Source organism: Onychomys torridus, chromosome 5 (genome assembly GCF_903995425.1).
Source record: "Onychomys torridus chromosome 5, mOncTor1.1, whole genome shotgun sequence".
Taxonomy (NCBI): Eukaryota; Metazoa; Chordata; class Mammalia; order Rodentia; family Cricetidae; genus Onychomys; species Onychomys torridus.
In genome coordinates, this window is record NC_050447.1 from 22,119,194 (window position 1) to 22,137,492 (window position 18,299).

The 18,299-nt window shown below is 42.5% G+C and overlaps 1 protein-coding gene across 1 annotated transcript in view; it reads left to right on the forward strand.

Moving 5' to 3' along the window:
• Positions 1-18,299, forward strand: part of Rspry1 (ring finger and SPRY domain containing 1) — a 51,415-nt gene that overhangs the window by 29,049 nt on the left and 4,067 nt on the right. The window contains exons 9-14 of the mRNA XM_036188161.1: positions 872-987; positions 2,337-2,480; positions 8,571-8,682; positions 12,935-13,037; positions 13,323-13,475; positions 16,314-16,418. Coding sequence (XP_036044054.1) covers positions 872-987; positions 2,337-2,480; positions 8,571-8,682; positions 12,935-13,037; positions 13,323-13,475; positions 16,314-16,418 — 733 coding nt within the window. The remainder of the gene's footprint in view (positions 1-871; positions 988-2,336; positions 2,481-8,570; positions 8,683-12,934; positions 13,038-13,322; positions 13,476-16,313; positions 16,419-18,299) is intronic.

Here is an 18,299-nt window from a genome sequence, read left to right on the forward strand (position 1 = left end):
AAACAAAGGCAGAATGCCTATTTTTTTCATTTAGTTTTCAGCGCTAGGAACATGTTCTAGAACCTTGTTCATGCTAGGAAAGCATTCTGCCACTGAGTTATAGCCCCAGCCCTGTTACCTTCTTTGTACTCTTCTCCTGACCTTGGATGGTCTCTACAAACCCAAACTAATTCTTAATTACACGGTGGAGTTATTTTTAACTTTTTCTCCTCCAAAGGCTACTAGAATACAATCCAAGCTCCTGTACCATTCCCTGTCTCTATTACTAGCACTGTGCGAATGCACAGTTAAACACGTAACCTCCAGTTCTTTCTCTAACAGCCTATGTAGTGCTAGTTAAAGAGTAATTCTGAGTAAATGCAATTTGGAAGCTAGCTGGGAATGAAGACAGATAGCTATAATCTTAGCATTTGAGAGGCAAAGGCAGGAGAAACGAGTTCAAGGTCATTCTCAGCTACATAATGAGTTTAAACCCAACCTGAGCAACATTAGGCCCTGCCTCCAAAACAAAACAACAGACTAACCTGTGCATGGTAGCACACACTTTTAACCCTGTACTCGGGAAATAGAGACAGGTAGATCTCTGTCAGTTCAAGGATGGCCTGGTCTACATGACAACTTCTGGGGCAGTCAGAGGTACACAGTGAGACCTGCTATTTGGATTTTGTTTCATGCACTCCAGTAGACACAGAGAGTAGAAATACCACGCCCACAGTGCCTCCTCTTCTGGCCTTTGCTTAGACCATGTAACAGATAAGATGCTAGGCCTACCAGTTCTCCATTCTTGTATGGCAACTGGAGATGACCATTTCCCCTTTTTTCCAAACCATCGGAGCCTGCCCTGGAAACATGACCACCTTTTCTTTTGCAGTTTTAAAAGAAGGTAGACAACTAACCTACGAGAAAGTGGACTTGAATAACATTAGGGCCATGCTGAACAGCAATGATGTCAGCGAGTACTTGAAGATCTCACCTCACGGCTTGGAGGTAAAACTTTCACAGACCTTCTGAGGGCTAAAATTATTTTCTTCCCATTTTTCACACTCTGATTCAGAACAAAAGCTATGTCTAACAGAATAAGTAGATGCTTTTCTTCTATCTGAAGAGTGGTTAGTGGTAAAAGTGGTAGGGATAGAGAATGCTTTGGGGTGTTATCCATCTGTTACATCCCACATGTTACCGCATCTGTTGTAGCATTACAGTGCTTGTTGACTGGTTCAAACATGTCTGAGTTGTTTGTAGAACTCACAGTTACTAGTAAGTGCTCCACTGCTAAGGTACAACCCCAGCTAAATAGATGGTTTTAAACATTTAAAATATGTTATCTTATGTATATGGATATTTTGCCTGCATGTATGTCTACATACCATTTCCTTGCCTGGTGCCATTGGAGGCCAGAAGTCATCGGATCCCCTGGATCTGGAGTTACAGAAATCTGTGAGCTACCATGTGGCTGCTGGGACTCAAACTCACATCCTTTGTAGCCAATGATCTTAACTGCTGAGCCATCTCTCTTACCTCTATATCTGCTTTTAATCTTTGCCATTTTGTTCAACTGAAAGTATGAAGACAAGTGTTTCCCAGTGAAACCTCTCCTTTTGCACATGCCTACATAGCCATTGCACTAGACCTGGTGCTTCCCTTCCTCGTGCTGGATATTGCCCATTGTAGAGTGCAGGTTGATGTAAGAGGCTGATTTCAGGGTTGAGTACAATCTGACAGTGGTTGCCAAATCCCTTCTCTCATTTGTTTTTGCTGTGAATTATAGGTAGATACCCTGTCTTTACCCTTCCCTATCTTTGTCTGATGAAGGCAATGTTTGCATTTGTAAAGATTCTGATCTCAAAGCAGACTCTCTAAGTACTGAGAAACAAAGCCAGTAGCTTTGACTACTTGCAGCTGCAACCATCTTTGAAATCCTAGAAGTCAAACTGAAGTCATAATAGGGTTGCTTCACTCAGTTTTGGTTTTTTTTTTGGTTTTTGGTTTTTTTGGTTTTTTGTTTGTTTGGTTGGTTGGTTGGTTGGTTGGTTTTTCGAGACAGGGTTTCCCTGTATAGCTTTGGAACCTGTTCTGGAATTCGCTTTGGAGACCAGGCTGGCCTCAAACTCACAGAGATCCACCTGGCTTTGCCTCCTGAGTGCTAGGATTAGAGGCGTACGCCACCACTGCCCAGCTGCTTCACTCAGTTTTATGCTTTTTTAAATCACTGAAGATGAACAGTGGAATCACACTAGGGGCTTTAATAAGGAAAACTCCATCCCACCTTCCCTAGGCCAGTTACTAGGTGGCCGTCAGGCACTGATGAATTGATTTGTACTCCTTGGTTCTGCCAGGCTCGCTGTGATGCCTCCTCCTTTGAGAGTGTACGCTGCACTTTTTGTGTGGACACTGGGGTGTGGTACTACGAAGTAACAGTGGTCACTTCTGGTGTCATGCAGATTGGCTGGGCTACTCGAGACAGCAAGTTTCTCAACCACGTGAGTACTGGGGCGTGCAAACGAAGCAGCAGCAGCTTGCTCTTCTGGTGAGTGGGTAGAGATGTCAGATGGGTTCAGCTTTCAGATAAGTAAGTCAATAGCTAGGTGGTCCAGGTTTTCTACCAGGCTTGCTGTACTGCCATAGGAATATGACACAAATGGAAATGCGGGTCAGCCTCAGGTGCACCTCAATTCCCTACCTAGAGGTGTGTTCTTATGGCTTTCCTATGGACCCAGGCATCAAACTGTGACAAGGGATGGTTTTTTGGGGGTTTTTTGTTTTTGTTTTTGAGACAGGGTTTCTCTCTGTAGCCCTGGCTGTCCTGGAACTTGCTGGCCTCGAACTCAGAGATCCACCTGCCTCTGCCTCTTGAATTCTAGGAGTAAAGGTGTGTGCCACCACAGCCTGGTTGGCAATGGATGATTTTACCTTGAGATTAAAGTTTTGGGAACCTTGTAGGGGAGTGAAGAGATGACTTGCCTGCTCATCTCAGAGGACCTGAGTTTGGTTCCTAGTACCCACATGAGGCTGTTAACAACCACTTGTAACTCCAGCTCCAGGAGCTCCAACAATCCCTTCTGGCCTCTGTGGCTACCCACACACATGTGGCACACACACACACTAACATACATATAAATTTAAAAAGAATAGAAATGCATCTTTAAAAAAAGGAACCTTTGCTGGGAGGTGGTGATACACACCTTTAATCCCAGCACTCAGAAGGTAGAGACAGGAGGATGGATCTCTGTGAGCTAGAGGCCTGTTCTATAGAGTGAGTTCTAGGACAGCCAGGGCTGTTACACAGAGAAACCCTGTTTCGGGAAGGAAAAAGAAGGGAGAGAGAGAAGTAGTCCTGTCCCAAAGAAAAAAGGGAACCTTGTATAAATTCTCTTTCTATAGCATTAAATATTGACTGACTTTTCTCATTTGACTTTACCTTGTAATTAATAAGCACATTTATTTTCAATGTGTGTTTATCTTTTGTTATAGAAAGTGCTGAAATAAAGGGAAGTCTAAATCGGCTATAGTAAGCAGGTCTGGGATACCACTGGTGTGGAAGTGTCATGGGTCCTTCCTACAGATGGATACTTTTCCTTTTGGTCTTGCTAACCTAGATCATTATATATGGCCTAAACCTCAAACTCATGGTGCTCCTCCAACTTCAGCCTCCCAAGTGCAGGGATAGAGGCGTGCACCACTACACCTTGTCTAGACAATACCCTTTAACACCTAACCCAGCTGGCTTTCCCTGTTAGTCAGATTGTACGATATTTGAGCTTTCTTCTTGGAGAAAACATCAAATGGCTGGTGATGCCAGTACGGCAGGAAGGCCCTCAGTCCTTGGGAGGCCTAGCCAGCTTCCGTGATAGGACTGAGTCATGGTCCAGGCTGCAGGGTTTGTGGCGATAAAGCCAAAGACAAGGAGTAAATCCCCATTACCAGGCTGGGCTCCCTGGTCAAGGACATAAAGATCTAGTCCCTGGAGGAGATCTGCCTGTTCTTCCTGCCCTTTAAGGAATCCAAGATTATTGACTTTTCCTGGGTACATCCATAAAGGATGAGGTTCTAAAGATCTTCCAGGGCAGAAGCAAGAAACTGCTGGCCAGAAGACCAAGTTCAAGGCTTTTGTCACTATTGGGTAGTACAGTGGCCATGTTGGTCTTGATGTTAAGTGCCCCAAGCAGGTAGCCATTGCCATCTGAGGGACCATCATCTTAGCCATGCTTTCCATCATTCTTGTGTGGAGATGCTACTGGGGCACAAGATTGGCAAGCCCCGCACCATCCCACACAAGGTGATAAGCCACTGTGGCTCTGTGCTGGTGTGCCTCATAGAGGCAGAGGCACTGCATCATCTCTGCTCCTGTGCCCAAGAAGCTGCCACTGACAGCAGGTCTTGATAACAGCTATACATCAGCCAGGGGCTGCACTGCCACCCTGGGCAACTTTGCCACCTTTGATGCCATCTCACAGCTAACCAACTTCTGATCTCTGGAAAGACGCTGTTCATCAAGTCTCCTTATCAGGAATTCACTGACCATCTTGTGAAAACACATACCAGAGTCTCCCCATTCAGAGGACCCAGGCTTCAGCTGTGGCTACCACTTAAGGTTCTTATACCAGAAAAATAAAGTGAATTAAGTCTGGGAAAAAATAAGCTATTTGAAACCAATTCAGCTTTGTCCAAGAATATTTTATAAAACTCCTGGACTAGAGAAAGAATAGTTGTAAGAAGAGGGCCGGTGGGCAAGGCAGGGCAGGCTGGACTCCTGAACTGTGTGAACTCCACTCTGCTACTGTTTTTGTTTCGGAACCTGTAGTAGGTGGAAGCCTGAGATTATTTTGAGCTGCTGTGCAGTTAGAAGTTACTAGGTCTGGAAAACAATTCCATTGTCTAGTTTCTGACACTGATTTATCATTTCTATGGAGACTAGTTGCCTGTTCCAAATAGAGTCCTAAAAAAGTGATTTGTTTTCTAATATTAAAAAAATGTCGGGGTTGGGGATTTAGCTCAGTGGTAGAGCGCTTGCCTAGCAAGCACAAGGCCCCAGGTTCGGTCCTCAGCTTTGAAAACAACAACAACAAAATCAGCAGCAGCAGCAGCAGCAGCAGCAGCATCTTGAGCTATATGTAGTAGCATATGCCTTTAATCCCAACACTGGCAGAGGCAGGTGGATCTGAGTTTGAGACCAGCTTAGTCTACAGAGTGAGTTCGAGGACAGTCAGAGCTACACAGAGAAACTGTGTCTTGAAAAAATGAACAATAATAATAACAATAATAATCTTGAGCTGGCATGCAGCCTCAAAAACCACCTTCTTTAAGTCTGACATCTGATTTCTACAACCTTTTCTTAGGTGTCTTTTTTTTTTTCTTTTCACAATTTCCATTTCAAAGATGAGAAAAATTGGTACTAAGAAAAAGAAATAAAGGATAGGACTGAATTCATTCCTATTTTACAACAGATTTTTACTTTATTTCTAAAAATGAGGAGAATCTGAAAGGATTATCTAGTCTCCTCATTTGAAAGTGATAAAGTCTTCCAGAAATAAAGAAAACAGGGATTCTAAAATGGAGGTACCTTTTCTCTCTGTTTTTCTACTGGAATTTTCTAGCAGTCACACTAACAATGAGGCTTGTACTTTTTTTAATGGTCAGTGAAGCTTGTGGCTAAAACTATTTCCGCTGTAGAGCTATAGATATTTGACACCTCAAATTAAGACTAAAAATAGTTTCTTGCCCTCCAAATTGCGATAGGCTTTTGGTTTTTTAGATTTACTCGCTGTGTGTGTGTGTGTGTGTGTGTGTGTGTGTGTGTGTGTGTGTGTGCGTGCGTGCGTACACGCAGGAGTGCACATTCATGCTGATAGATTTGGAAGCCAGAGGAAGACATCAGATTTCCTGCAGCTGGAGTTAAAGTCAGTTGTGAGTCACCCAACATGGTTGCTGGAAAACAAACTCAGATCCTCTGTAAGAGAAAACACTTTTAACCTCTGAACCACCTCTCTAGCCCTGATTATTTTGACTCTTTTTTTTTTAAGAAAAAGGAAATAAAACAGCTAGTGTTTGGAGAGACTACTCTGTCTAGAGTGCACAACACTGTTACCACAAATAAGCCCTAGTGGGGTAATGGGGGGGTCTGTAGGAGGGGCTACCAGACCCTAGTGACTCTTAGTCCACTTGCAGAGCAGGAGTCAGGACACAATCTTCTCAATATGCTGAGCAATAGGAAGGTTTTATCAGGGGAAAAAATGACTTTCTGTTGTATGAGGAAAGGATTCATACTAGTCCATTGGTGATAAGCTATAATAAACATTTTTAAATTGCTTCTATTGCTATAATATACATGACTAAGAAATAAGAAATTTAAGAATACCAGAACATCAAGCTAGCTACTCTATTCTCCTAGGGAATCTGACATTGCCAATGGAAACCAACATTAACCCTAAATGTTTTTAAGCTAAAGAATTTACTCTAAGATGTAAGCTCATTGGGCATCTACTACTTAGCTCTACAGAATTTGATCTGCGATTAAAATGGAATCAGAGTTTCCCCTTGTCCCGTAGCTTCACCCAGAGGGTATTGCAAGGGGATGGCTTGACCTCCTAGCAGTCATCTAGGAATGTCTTTCCAATGTCCTGTCAGAGACCACTTAGGTCATCAGAAAGTAAAGATGGACGGGGCGAGCAAGACGGCTCAGCACTGAAAGGCACTTGCTGCCAAGCCTGGAGACTTGAGCTCAATCCTGGAACCCACTTGATGTAAAATGAGAACCAACACTCTCCTCTCCTCTCCTCTCCTCTCCTCTCCTCTCCTGCCCTCCCCTGCCCTCCCCTCCCCTCTCCTCCTCCTCCTCCTCCTCCTCCTCCTCCTCCTCCTTCTCTCTCTCTCTCTCTCTCTCTCTCTCTCTCTCTCTCTCTCACACACTCTCTCACACACACACACACACACACACACACACACACACACACACACACACAGAGTTTAAAAAAGAAAGTAGCCAGGCAGTGGTGGCGCATGCCTTTAGCACTTGGGAGGCAGAAGCAGGCAGATCTCTGTGAGTTTGAAGCCAGCCTGGGCCACAGAGTGAGTTCCAGGAAAGGCACAAAGCTACACAGAGAAACCCTGTCTCAAACAAACAAACAAAAAAGAACACATTGATTTGGAGGGGGGGAGGACAGAGGAATCCATAGCTGATATGTAAAATTAAATTAATTATAAAATTTTTTTTTTTAAAAAGTAAAAGTAGAAAAAAATTGTTTGCCTTTGTCTATTTCCCAACACTCAAATTTAGTGTTTTTGTTGTGTTTCGGTTGAGTTTTTGAAGCTGAAGTCTGAGTTCCCGGGCCTCTCTTTTTCTAAGTGTGTAGATTTTAACTTACTGATTTGTTCCACTTCAGGAAGGGTTAGCAGATAGTGTAGCAGAAGCCAGAGGCTTCAAACCAGACCAATGACTAATAACAGTGAACAAACAAAGATGAATGGACAAAAGGGTAAACTGACTCACAGAGCAATATTACAGCTTCCACAATGAAATTCTTTTCCTTTTTTGGTTTTGTTTGGTTTGGTATTTGGTTTTTCTTTTAAGTTTTGCTTTATTTTAGGGGGGCAGTTGCATGGGCAAAGGGTCATGCCAGGGGATGGGGAGATAAGTGAGATCGGATGCATGATGGGAAATCCACAAAAAAATCAATACAAGGTAAAAGAATAATAATAATAATAATAATAATAATAATAATAATAATAATAATAAAAGATCTCACTTGCCCTTTCATTTGTTGAGACAGAGTCTCATGAACCCTCCAGGTCCTACCTCAGCCTCCTAAGTGCTAGAATTTATAGGTGTGCCTAGCTTCCATTCACCCTTGTATGTTAGTAACTAATTCTGGGCAATAATTGAAAGGTAGCAAGTAATAAAAGAAATTGTTGAGAACCTATAAAATTTTCAAATTGGACTGTTACCGAAATAATATTGAGCTAAGTATCCATTCTTTTTTATTTGGGGGTGGGGGGGGTCGAGATAGGTTTCTCTGTGTAGCTTTGTGCCTTTCCTGGAACTCACTCGGTAGAGCAGGCTGGCCTCGAACTCACAGAGATCCGCCTGGCTCTGCCTCCCGAGTGCTGGGGTTACAGGCGTGCGCCACCACCGCCTGGCAGTATCCATTCTTAAAATCTGAGGATGTGGGCATTTTGAATCCACCACATTCAAGAAAGTTCTTTGCTTGGCCACAAAGAATTGGCGAGGCTAAAGTTCTTAGAAGTTTGGTGCAAACTGAAACCTGCTTTTCTTAGACCCAGTCTACAAGGAAGCCGCCTACCCTTCAAGAGTCTGTCTCCCTTGTGGCGCTCGTGAGAACCAGATGGACTAGCAAGCGTGAGAGTGCCTGCAGCACAGGACGCATGCGCAGGCCGCTATTGGCGATGCCAGTATCTGTTGACCTGGAACTAGGCTTCTGGGTCAAGTTGGTGGTGTCTTCCAAGTACCATAGACTTTCCCTTCATCCAAAACAGCTTAGGATGCCACATGCTAGGTCTCCCCAGGTTAGAGTAGGTAGAGTCTTGTTAATCTTCTGGGCCTTGTCTCTCCCCAGGAAGGATACGGCATTGGGGACGATGAGTACTCCTGTGCCTATGATGGCTGCCGGCAGCTGATTTGGTACAATGCCAGAAGTAAGCCTCATGTGCACCCGTGCTGGAAGGAAGGTATTCATTCTTCACTTGAATTTGTCACCGGGTTAGGACAGCTAGTTCTTAGCAGGCATTTACTATGACAGGCTTTAAAATATCTTCATAGGAGACTTAGTATCAGTATCTCTGCCAGGATTGTGAATGCTATTCCCTGATAAACTTACCTATTGTGGCAACCCTTCTGAAGCAAAAACATTTCAGAAAATACATTCTTAGGGTCTGGAAAGATGGCTCATGTGCTGCTTTTTTAGAGGATCTGAGGTCAGTCTCCAGCACATACATTGGGTGGCTCCCAAATGCCTCTGACTCTAACTCCAGAGGAATCTAATACCTTCTGGCATCCTTGGGCACCTGCACTTGTGTGCTATTACTGTGAAGAGACACTATGACTGTGGCGACTTTGACTCTACTAAAGAGCCTGCTTTCAGATTCAGAGGTTTAGTATATTATTGTCATGGTGGGAAGCATGGCATGCAGGCAGACATGGTACTAGAGAAGGAGCTAGGAGTTGTTCATCTGGATGGACAGGCAGCGGGAAGAGGGAGTGATGGTGGGTCTGGCTTGAGCTTCTGAAACCTCAAAGCCCCCACCCCCCACCCCCCAGTGACGTACTTCTCTGACAAGACCATACCTATTCCAGTAAGGCCGCACCTACAATAATATCATGCCCTGAGTCTATAGGGACCATTTTCATTCAAACTACCACAGCATAATTTAAAACAATAAGACTAAATCTTTAAAAAAAAAAAAAAAAAAAAAAGTGGCACGGTGGCACATGTATTTAATCTCAGCACTCCAAAAGGCAGAGGCAAGTGGATCACTGTGAGTTCAAGTGCAGCCTGGCCTATATACCTAGTTCCAGGCCAGCCAGAGCCACATAATGAGCTGTCACAATGTAAATAAATAAATAGTGGTTTAGTGGTTAGGAACACTTGCTGCTGCTCCTGAGAAGCTAAATTCAGTTCCTAGTGCCCACAGGAGACTTAGAACTGCCAGGAACTCCAGATCTGAAGGATCTGACTCCCTTTTCTGGCTAATACTGGCACCTATATTCATGTGGCTTATATTCACACAAATGCACATACATACACACAAAATAACATTAAAAAATCTTCTGAAAAATAGTACAAATTAGAAAAAAATAATGTAATTCTTACTGAAAAGAAAAAAAAAACCCAAAAACAAAAACACAACCCTGGGGTAGGAGAGATAGCTCAGAGGTTAAGAGCACAGACTGCTCTTCCAGAGATCCTGAGTTCAATTCCCAGCACCCACATGGTGGCTCACAACCATCTGTAATGAGATCTGGAGCCCTCTTCTGTATACACAATAAATAAATAAATAAATAAATAAATAAATAAATAAATAAATAAATAAATAAATACACCCCCCAACCCTCCTACTCTAGTGCACACAGCTGTAGAAGTCACTCTGTACTAGTGCTAGGTTGCAGGTGCAGATTTCTCTTCCCACCTGCTCTTACAGTTAAGAAAGGGCTGTTTGTAACTCAATGTGGAGCAATTGCCTACTAGTCATGAGAGCCTGTTTGATGCCCAGTAACACACACACAGTTGCTGTGAAGTCTAGTTTCCTCTTTGTGTTTGTGTTTGAAATAAAGGGGCCATGGATATGTTAAGGATACTGGAATTGTTGTGACACTAAAACGAGGATATTTTCAGAAATAAAGTGGCTAAAGAATAGGAATTTGGTAGACACAGGCCATGCTGTAAGTAGGGTCATATGGAATTATGTCCTATACATAAGTAAGAAATGGAACCTCTTTCTTCTCAGGACTGGAGCTACATAAGGGAAGTAGCCTAGCTTTTTCTCCATGCATCCTTCTCTCGTTTTCCTACACCAGTCAACATATTGGTGAAATTATTAAGGCCACTCCACGTAGTTAAAAGGGAGGTTTATTTTGTGGGGTAGCTTACAAATGAAGGGGTAGGTTGCAGGGTCTGGCAAAGGTATGGTGCAGTCCTGCAGTGTTCTCTGAAGAACTCTGCTCTGTCTTCCTCCAGCGTCCAGGGTCTCAGAACCAAGAGAGACCTCTCCTCTCAATCCTGGGTCTTCAGCTTCCTCCCTCAGCCCTGCCTTGTGGGCGTGACCATCACCGAAGCCTCAGTGGGGCTTGGAACTTCCAGGCCAATGGCTACCCACTACATCAACATTATAAACAGACATGTCAAGCATGTTAAGAAAGCAGGGGTTTGACCACTCACATAGAACTAAATTGATATTATGGAAAGGAAATGAATGAGTCTGGAAAAACTAAAAGGGTACCCAGGTTTTTTTGTTTTGGTTTTTTTGTGTGTGTGTGTGTGTTTGTTTGTTTGTTTGTTTGTTTGTTTTTTCAAGGTAGAGCTCACTGTTTAGTCCTGCCTGGGCCACCATGCCTGGCTTCTTAAAAATAAATCAGAACTTAAGGAAATATTTCTGAATGCATTTATTATTTTAAAAATTGAAAACTAGAAAATTGCAAAGCAATTTTAATTCCTCTCTCTTTCTCCAAACACACACACACACACACACACACACACACACACACACACACACACACACACACACATACACATTTTAATTAGGGTTTCTATTGCTGTGATAGAATACCATGGCCAAAATCAACTTGGGGAGGAAAGGGTTTATTTCATCTTCTGCTTCCTGAAGGACTAAAGCAGAAGTCATGGAATGCTGCTTCCTGGCTTGCTCAGTAGCTTTCTTATACACCCCATACCCCCTGCCCAGGAATGGCACCACTTACAAAGGCTGAGCCCTCCTACATCAAAGAAAATGCCCTATAGTCTTGCCTACAGGCCAGTCTGATGTGTGCTGCTTTCTCTAGTGAGGTTCCTCTTCCCAGATAATTCCTAGTTTGTATTGTCAGGTTGACAGATTATAAACCAACTAGGACACACACGGACACACACACACACTGTGTGTGTGTGTGTGTGTGTGTGTGTGTGTGTGTGTGTGTGTGTGTAAATAAACATATATAAATGTGTGGGTGTTTTGCATTCGTGTATGTTTTTATACCATATGTATGCCTGGTGCCTACAGAGATCAGAGGGGAAATAGAGCTACAGATGGTCATGAACTACCATGTGAGTGCTGGGATTCAAACTTAGGTCCTCTCGGGAGGGCGGGAGGGGAGTTTCGAGACAAGGTTTCTCTGTGTAGCTTTGGAGCCTGTCCTGGAACTCACTCTGTAGACCAGGCTGGCCTCGAACTCACAGAGATTCCCTTCTAAATACTGGAATTAAAGACATGTGCCACTACCGCCTGGCACAGCCAGTGCTCTTAACTGCTGAGCCATTTCTCCAGCCCTAGAGTTTTGTTTTTGTTTTGTTTTTTTTTTAAGCACTTAAATTGGTATGTATGTATTTTCCATTGTTATGCTTCAATTCCTGAACAGGTTTCTAGGTTATGAAAAATAACACTACTAGGGCTGGAGATGTAGCGAAGGTGATAGAGTGCTTGTCTACCACATATGGAGACCCTGGGTTCAGTCTCTAGCACTGAGTAATCCGGATATAGTGGTGTACTTGGTAGTCCCAGGACTTATGAGGTAGAAGCAGAAGGATCAAAAGTTCAAGGTTATCCTCAGCTACATACCAAGTTCAAAGCCAGCCTGAGCTAAAGACACTGCCACAAAAAAAAAAAAAAATCCAGAACAACTAAACCTGATTGGCTTGGTATGGTGGGATGTCCTATAATCCTAACCTTTAGGAGGCTGAAGCAGGAAGGTTCCACGTTTGAGACCATTTTGGGCTCCATAACCAGTTTGAGGCTAGCAAAGGCTACATACAAAGATCCTGTCTCAGGAAATCCAAAAACAAACAAAATAACTTTTAATGCTTTTTGATATTTTACTATAAACTAGAACAAAAAAATCAGATCTCGATTTAAAATATCAGAGCAAATGTATGCCTTCCAAACACAAACATTTTTGTAGTTGTTATCTAGAGAGTTTTAACTCTTGCCTGAGAGGCAAATCAGCACATAATTTTATCTTACCCAGCATGTACATTTTCTTTTTTCACATTTTAGCATCTTGAAATTAGGATGCATCTTATACAATTGATGCTTGTCATGGTTTAATGGAAGCTTTTTTCTTTAACGATGCATGGACATACTGCTCTGTGAGGGTCAGAAAAGCCGCACAGGAAACAAAGATAAGTGTATTGAATATGTGGCTTAGTACAGGGCCATTGAGGCCCTTTCAGGGTCTGGGTAGCACAAGCCTAACAGTGTTTGATTTATCTTCTAGGAGACACAGTAGGGTTTCTGTTAGACTTGAATGAAAAGCAAATGATCTTCTTTTTAAATGGCAACCAGCTGCCTCCTGAGAAGCAAGTCTTTTCATCCACCGTGTAAGTAGCTCCTTTCAGTGAAAGATTGAGTAGATTCATGGAATGTACTTTTCTCAAGAATGAAAAACCAAACACCTTTGTTCATTTATCCAAGCAATTATGAGAAATGGGTTTATTTCAGTTACTTAGGACTCTATTTGGTGGGTCCTTGGTGTCCAAGAGTTTGATACAGAAAGATAAAGGTGTCTCCCCTGGCTCACAGACCTGTCTAGGTGACTTCTCACAGGGACTCTGTGTGTGAACTTGCTTTTATAAATCCCGCTGACCTCTGCTCATTGTTTGTAGATCTGGATTCTTTGCTGCAGCTAGTTTCATGTCATATCAACAGTGCGAGTTCAATTTTGGAGCAAAACCATTCAAACACCCGCCATCTGTGAAATTTAGCACTTTTAATGATTATGCCTTCCTAACAGCTGAAGAAAAGATCATCTTGCCAAGGTAAGAGTCTGCCCAGGCTCCTTCCAGACCCATCTCATGGAAAATCATAACAGCTTATAGGAGATTTTTTTTCAGCATTTAACAAGTAATCTCACTAAAAAGGTTGACTTTTTGGGAAATATAAATTAATAAAACAGATCCCAGAAAGATATATATAAACACCAATACTGACCAGGACATAATGTAAAGTTATTTGAAAACAAAAATGGAAAGCTTTTTCTGACAAAAGCAGGTGGTTTCACAAGATCTCCCTCTGTCCAGTTGTGAGTGATAGCTTCATTATTATTTAAAGCAGCAGTTCTCAACCTGGGGGTTAAACGACCCCTCTATAAGGGTCACTAACACCATTGGAAAATGCAGGTATTTACATTACAATTTATAACAATAGCAAAATTAAAGTTATGAAGTAGCAATGAAAATCATTTTATGGTTGGGGGTCACCATAACATGAAGAAATGTATTAAAGGGTCGAAGCATTAGGAAGGTTGAGAACCACTGATTTAAAGTATTATAGAACCAAGAGAAGATGGAGGAACATGTCCACATTCTTTTTATGAGTTAAATAATGTTACTGTTAACAGATTTGATTATTGAAACCAACTCATTTGGGTTTAAACTGCATAGCAAACATGCTAACACTGTTCTACAGCCATTAACACAAGGAAAGCCATCTCCGGTAAAATTTCATTGCCCTTATTTGACAGAAATTGACATTGGCCTTGTCTCCCTGAGTGAATGTCTGCTTGTCTTCCTTATAAGATGAATATAGTCTGTTCCTTTAGCTAGGGAGAGACTCCAGTGGCTTCCCGGTAATCACTGCATGTTGAAGCCTGTTACACATTGTGAGTCAAAGTTTATCATTAACAGGGCAGCTGCCTGGACCAGTATGGGGTAGGAGATTCATATTACTAGTGTTATATCAATAAAATAGACACTCATCAGTGGATCATACTGGCCGGGATGTAGCTTATGTTAAACCATATGTAATACCCATAAATGTAACTTACAATGCAGTGAAATCCTGGCTTGTATACCTTGTACCCTGTCTTAGTGACTCAGCAGTCTCAGAAGAATAGAGCCTGTCTCAGTAGGAGTAGCAGAGCCTTAGCAGTATTCTAAGACTTTAAAGGCCACTTGCTATGTGTTCAGGCATCCGAGATTTGTTCCTTAGGGCTTCTGTGCATTTTGTCTTGGTGCTTGACAGAGAGCGTGAACTTTGCTCTTGGTGAAAGTCTGAGGTGACACTCCCTCCATCTGTCATACCTCAGTCCTTTGTTTGTCTGCCTGCTTTTTCCTGGAGTGAGGCTCATCATTCACCTGAAGGGCACAACTGATCCATCTATGAGTTCCCCTGTTTCTTCAGGGTTAAACTTCCCAGAATAGGGCTGAGAAGTCATCTTTTATGGCCAGTTTATGCTAATCAATTTGGTGATTGAATATTCATAGAACACAGAGTTTGTCCTGTCTTGACTAGGAACAACAGATTACAAGTTAGTTCAGTTCATTCTGAATCTAGACTTTGATATCCCTGACAGTGACACAGAGGAAGTTATTGATAAAGGCTTGGCTGTGCAGTCCTATAATCTGAGCTACTACAGAAACTGAAGCAGGAGGATTGCAACTACTACCTGGAATTTTGTTGTTTATATTATGTTTATTCTCTATCCTCTTCATGTATTTTATTAACCTCTTTATTATGCTAAATTCAAATACATACAAAATTTTATGCTAAATTCAAATATATACAAAGTTTTAAAAGAATCGTACAGTGAAGCACGTACATCCTTAGCTACGGTAGTGAGCCACAATGACCACTGCTTCTCCTGCGGCCTTTGCTCATCTATCTGTTCATAACCCTATTTCTATTTCCAGTTTCTCTGTTGGCTGCTGCCTAAAATGTTCTCTCTAGACAGCAAGGCTCAATTCCCCCATGCCCTCACAAGTCTACCAAAGTTTGCTTAGTGAGGCCCTCCTGGGCTGCCATCATCCTAACCCCAATGTCTCTCAACCTGTGAGCACCCTTCCCTCTTCCCCAGTTGATTTTCTGTCGTGGTATTCATCAGCACTTAATGTCCTCATTTTTAGTTCTGTCCCCCCACTGCCACTGTGGAGCTTAGGCTCGATGGAAGCAGTTCTTCTTTCTGTTTGTAGGTGGCTATTTTTTCACCCTGTGTGCTCTAGAGTCCAGGTTGCCCTGGTCTCATGGAGGTCCCTACCCTAGCTTCCCAAATGCTGATTCTTGCTGTGTGCCACCATGCCTAGCTAAGGAAGGACAGTCATTTGGTCTCCTGTTCACTGGTGAATTGCCCACACTTGCAATAGTGCCAGGAGCAGAGCATGCCCATGAGTGAACTTGAGGGGAGCAGTTCTTCCTGTCTGCTTTCCTGTCCATGCTCAATGGGAGTATAATGGAAGAGTTCAAACTTCAGGTGTCTAAAAGTCATGGATCACTTGGCCTTGTGTGAAAACTGTGGCTGTTTTCCCTGGGAAAGGCTTGTGCTTTTCACCAAATTCTCAATAGTTTGACTTAAACAGTTGAAATTTGCTGGTAAAAGAACACTGGACTTAGAACCAAAGGATTTGAATTTGATTTCTGTTTATTAAGTTTTATGTAAATCATCTCATTGAACTTTTTTTTTTTTTTTTTTTTTTTTGGTCTATAAAATGACAGTCAAGCCTCCTTCACGCTGCTAAGGCTGAAATGTGTGAAAACTTTATTGAACAAAGATTGTGGGGTGTATTTTCCCTGTGTACGGCTTTCTGGGAGCATTTCATGTGCCCCACTGCTAACTGACTCCTTGTTGACCAAATGAATCTCATACTGCTTTGTCTGCTCAGGCACAGGCGCCTCGCTCTGCTGAAGCAAGTCAGTATTCGAGAGAACTGCTGTTCGCTGTGTTGTGACGAGGTAGCGGACACCCAGCTGAAGCCGTGTGGACACAGGTGAGAGGGCTGCTGCTGATTGGGTCATCTACAGGTCACAGTCGGCAGCATGTCACACTGCTCTTGAGTGACTTCTGGGCTACTAGCAGGTCCATACTGTTCACCAGGATTATTAAATTATTAGCACTACAATGGGCTGAATGAGGAATTAAGTTGCCAAGAAGGATCTGCTACCTTCCAGAAAGTACCTGGAATAGAACAAGCTATTTGATATGGAAAGCCTAGTTTTTTAATTTTTGTTTTTTGTTTATTCAGATAAACACATACACACAAATATATTGGGCAGGAGGATGTTCAAGACAGGCTTTCTTTGTGTAGCTTTGGCTGTCCTGGAACTTACTCTGTAGACCAGGCTGATCTTGAACTCACAGAGATCTGCCTGCCTCACAGAGCTCTCCCTTGTGCCTGGATTAAAGGCATGTGCTACCAAGCCTGATTTATATTTTGTATATAATTTTGGCTTTACAAAATGTGAAAGGCGCCAGGCGGTGGTGGCACACACCTTTAATCCCAGCCCTTGGGAGGCAGAGCCAGGCGGATCTTTGTAAATTCAAGGCCAGCCTGGTCTATGAAGTGAGATCCAGGACAGGCACCAAAACACCAGAGAAACCCTTGTCTTGAAAAAAAAAAACAACAACAAGGGGTTGGAGACTTAGCTCAGTGGTAGAGCACTTGCCAGGCAAGTGCAAGGCTCCAGGTTCAATCCTCAGCTCCAAAAAAAGAAAGGAAAAAACAAAAAATATGAAAGGCTTAATGCTATTTGTAAGCTTCTTAGAAAGTTACTTAGAGGTAACCTCCTTACCATCTTTTTACTCCTAGCCATTGAAAAAGTGCAGCTTCCATACCATCTCACCAAATTTCAGCTCTATGTCCTATAGGACAGTGTCTTAGCATCACCAGGGCAGCAAATAAGCTGGTCTTTCCTGAGAAAGCCATCCTGGCCAATATTAGAAAAGTGTGAATAGTATAGCAGCCTCGGCCTTTTACTCATGCTGACAGTGCAAGCTTCTTGTATCCATCACATCCCAACACTTTGTGTTTCTGTGGTTTTTGACAAAACTTTGGTCACCTTATTGCCCAGGTGTCTTGATCCTAGAATTATGGACCACAGTTTGCCATCACAGGAGTGATTCAGCCTGGATCGTTGACCTAGGGTTTTCTGAAGCAGGTTGTCCCTAATAGACTATTAGAAGTGCATGCAGTGCAGTGTGTTTCTTTTCACCCTTAGTTATGCAAGTTTCTCTTCTGTAGCCCAGAATTTCTCAGATTGAACACCTTTGCAGGATTTAGTTATCAGAGCCTTACAGATAGATACAGAAGTTACCATCTTTGTTTCCAGATAATAGGATCTTCCTTCATCTTTGAGCCCTTTGGCCCTTCCTATGGTTTGGGGTTTTTTTGTTATTGTTTTAAAAGATTGATTTATTATGTGTGTATGCCTGCAGTTGAGAGGAGGGCACCAGATCTCATTACAGATAGTGTGAACCACCATGTGGTTGCTGGGAATTGAACTCAGAACCTCTGGAAGAGCAACCATCTCTCCAGCCCCTTTCCTATGTTTTTTGTTTTTTTGTTTTGTTTTATTTATTTATTTTGGTGGAGCTGAGGACCAAACCCAGGGTCTTGAGCTTGCTAGGCAAGCACTCTACCACTGAACTAAATCCCCAACCCATCCTATGGTTTTTTTTTTTAAACACAATTTAGGAGTCATTGATAAGGGCTAGTATGTAAAGACTTAGAACTAATTATCCTGAATATGTGGTCATAGTTTCTACAACACCCAAAACAGAGTTGAAAAGAAAACTAAAAGAATTACAAGAGTATTTAGCTCAATCCAGTCCGATGGCATAAAGGGTGTACCTTTTCAATACTAGGAGTGTA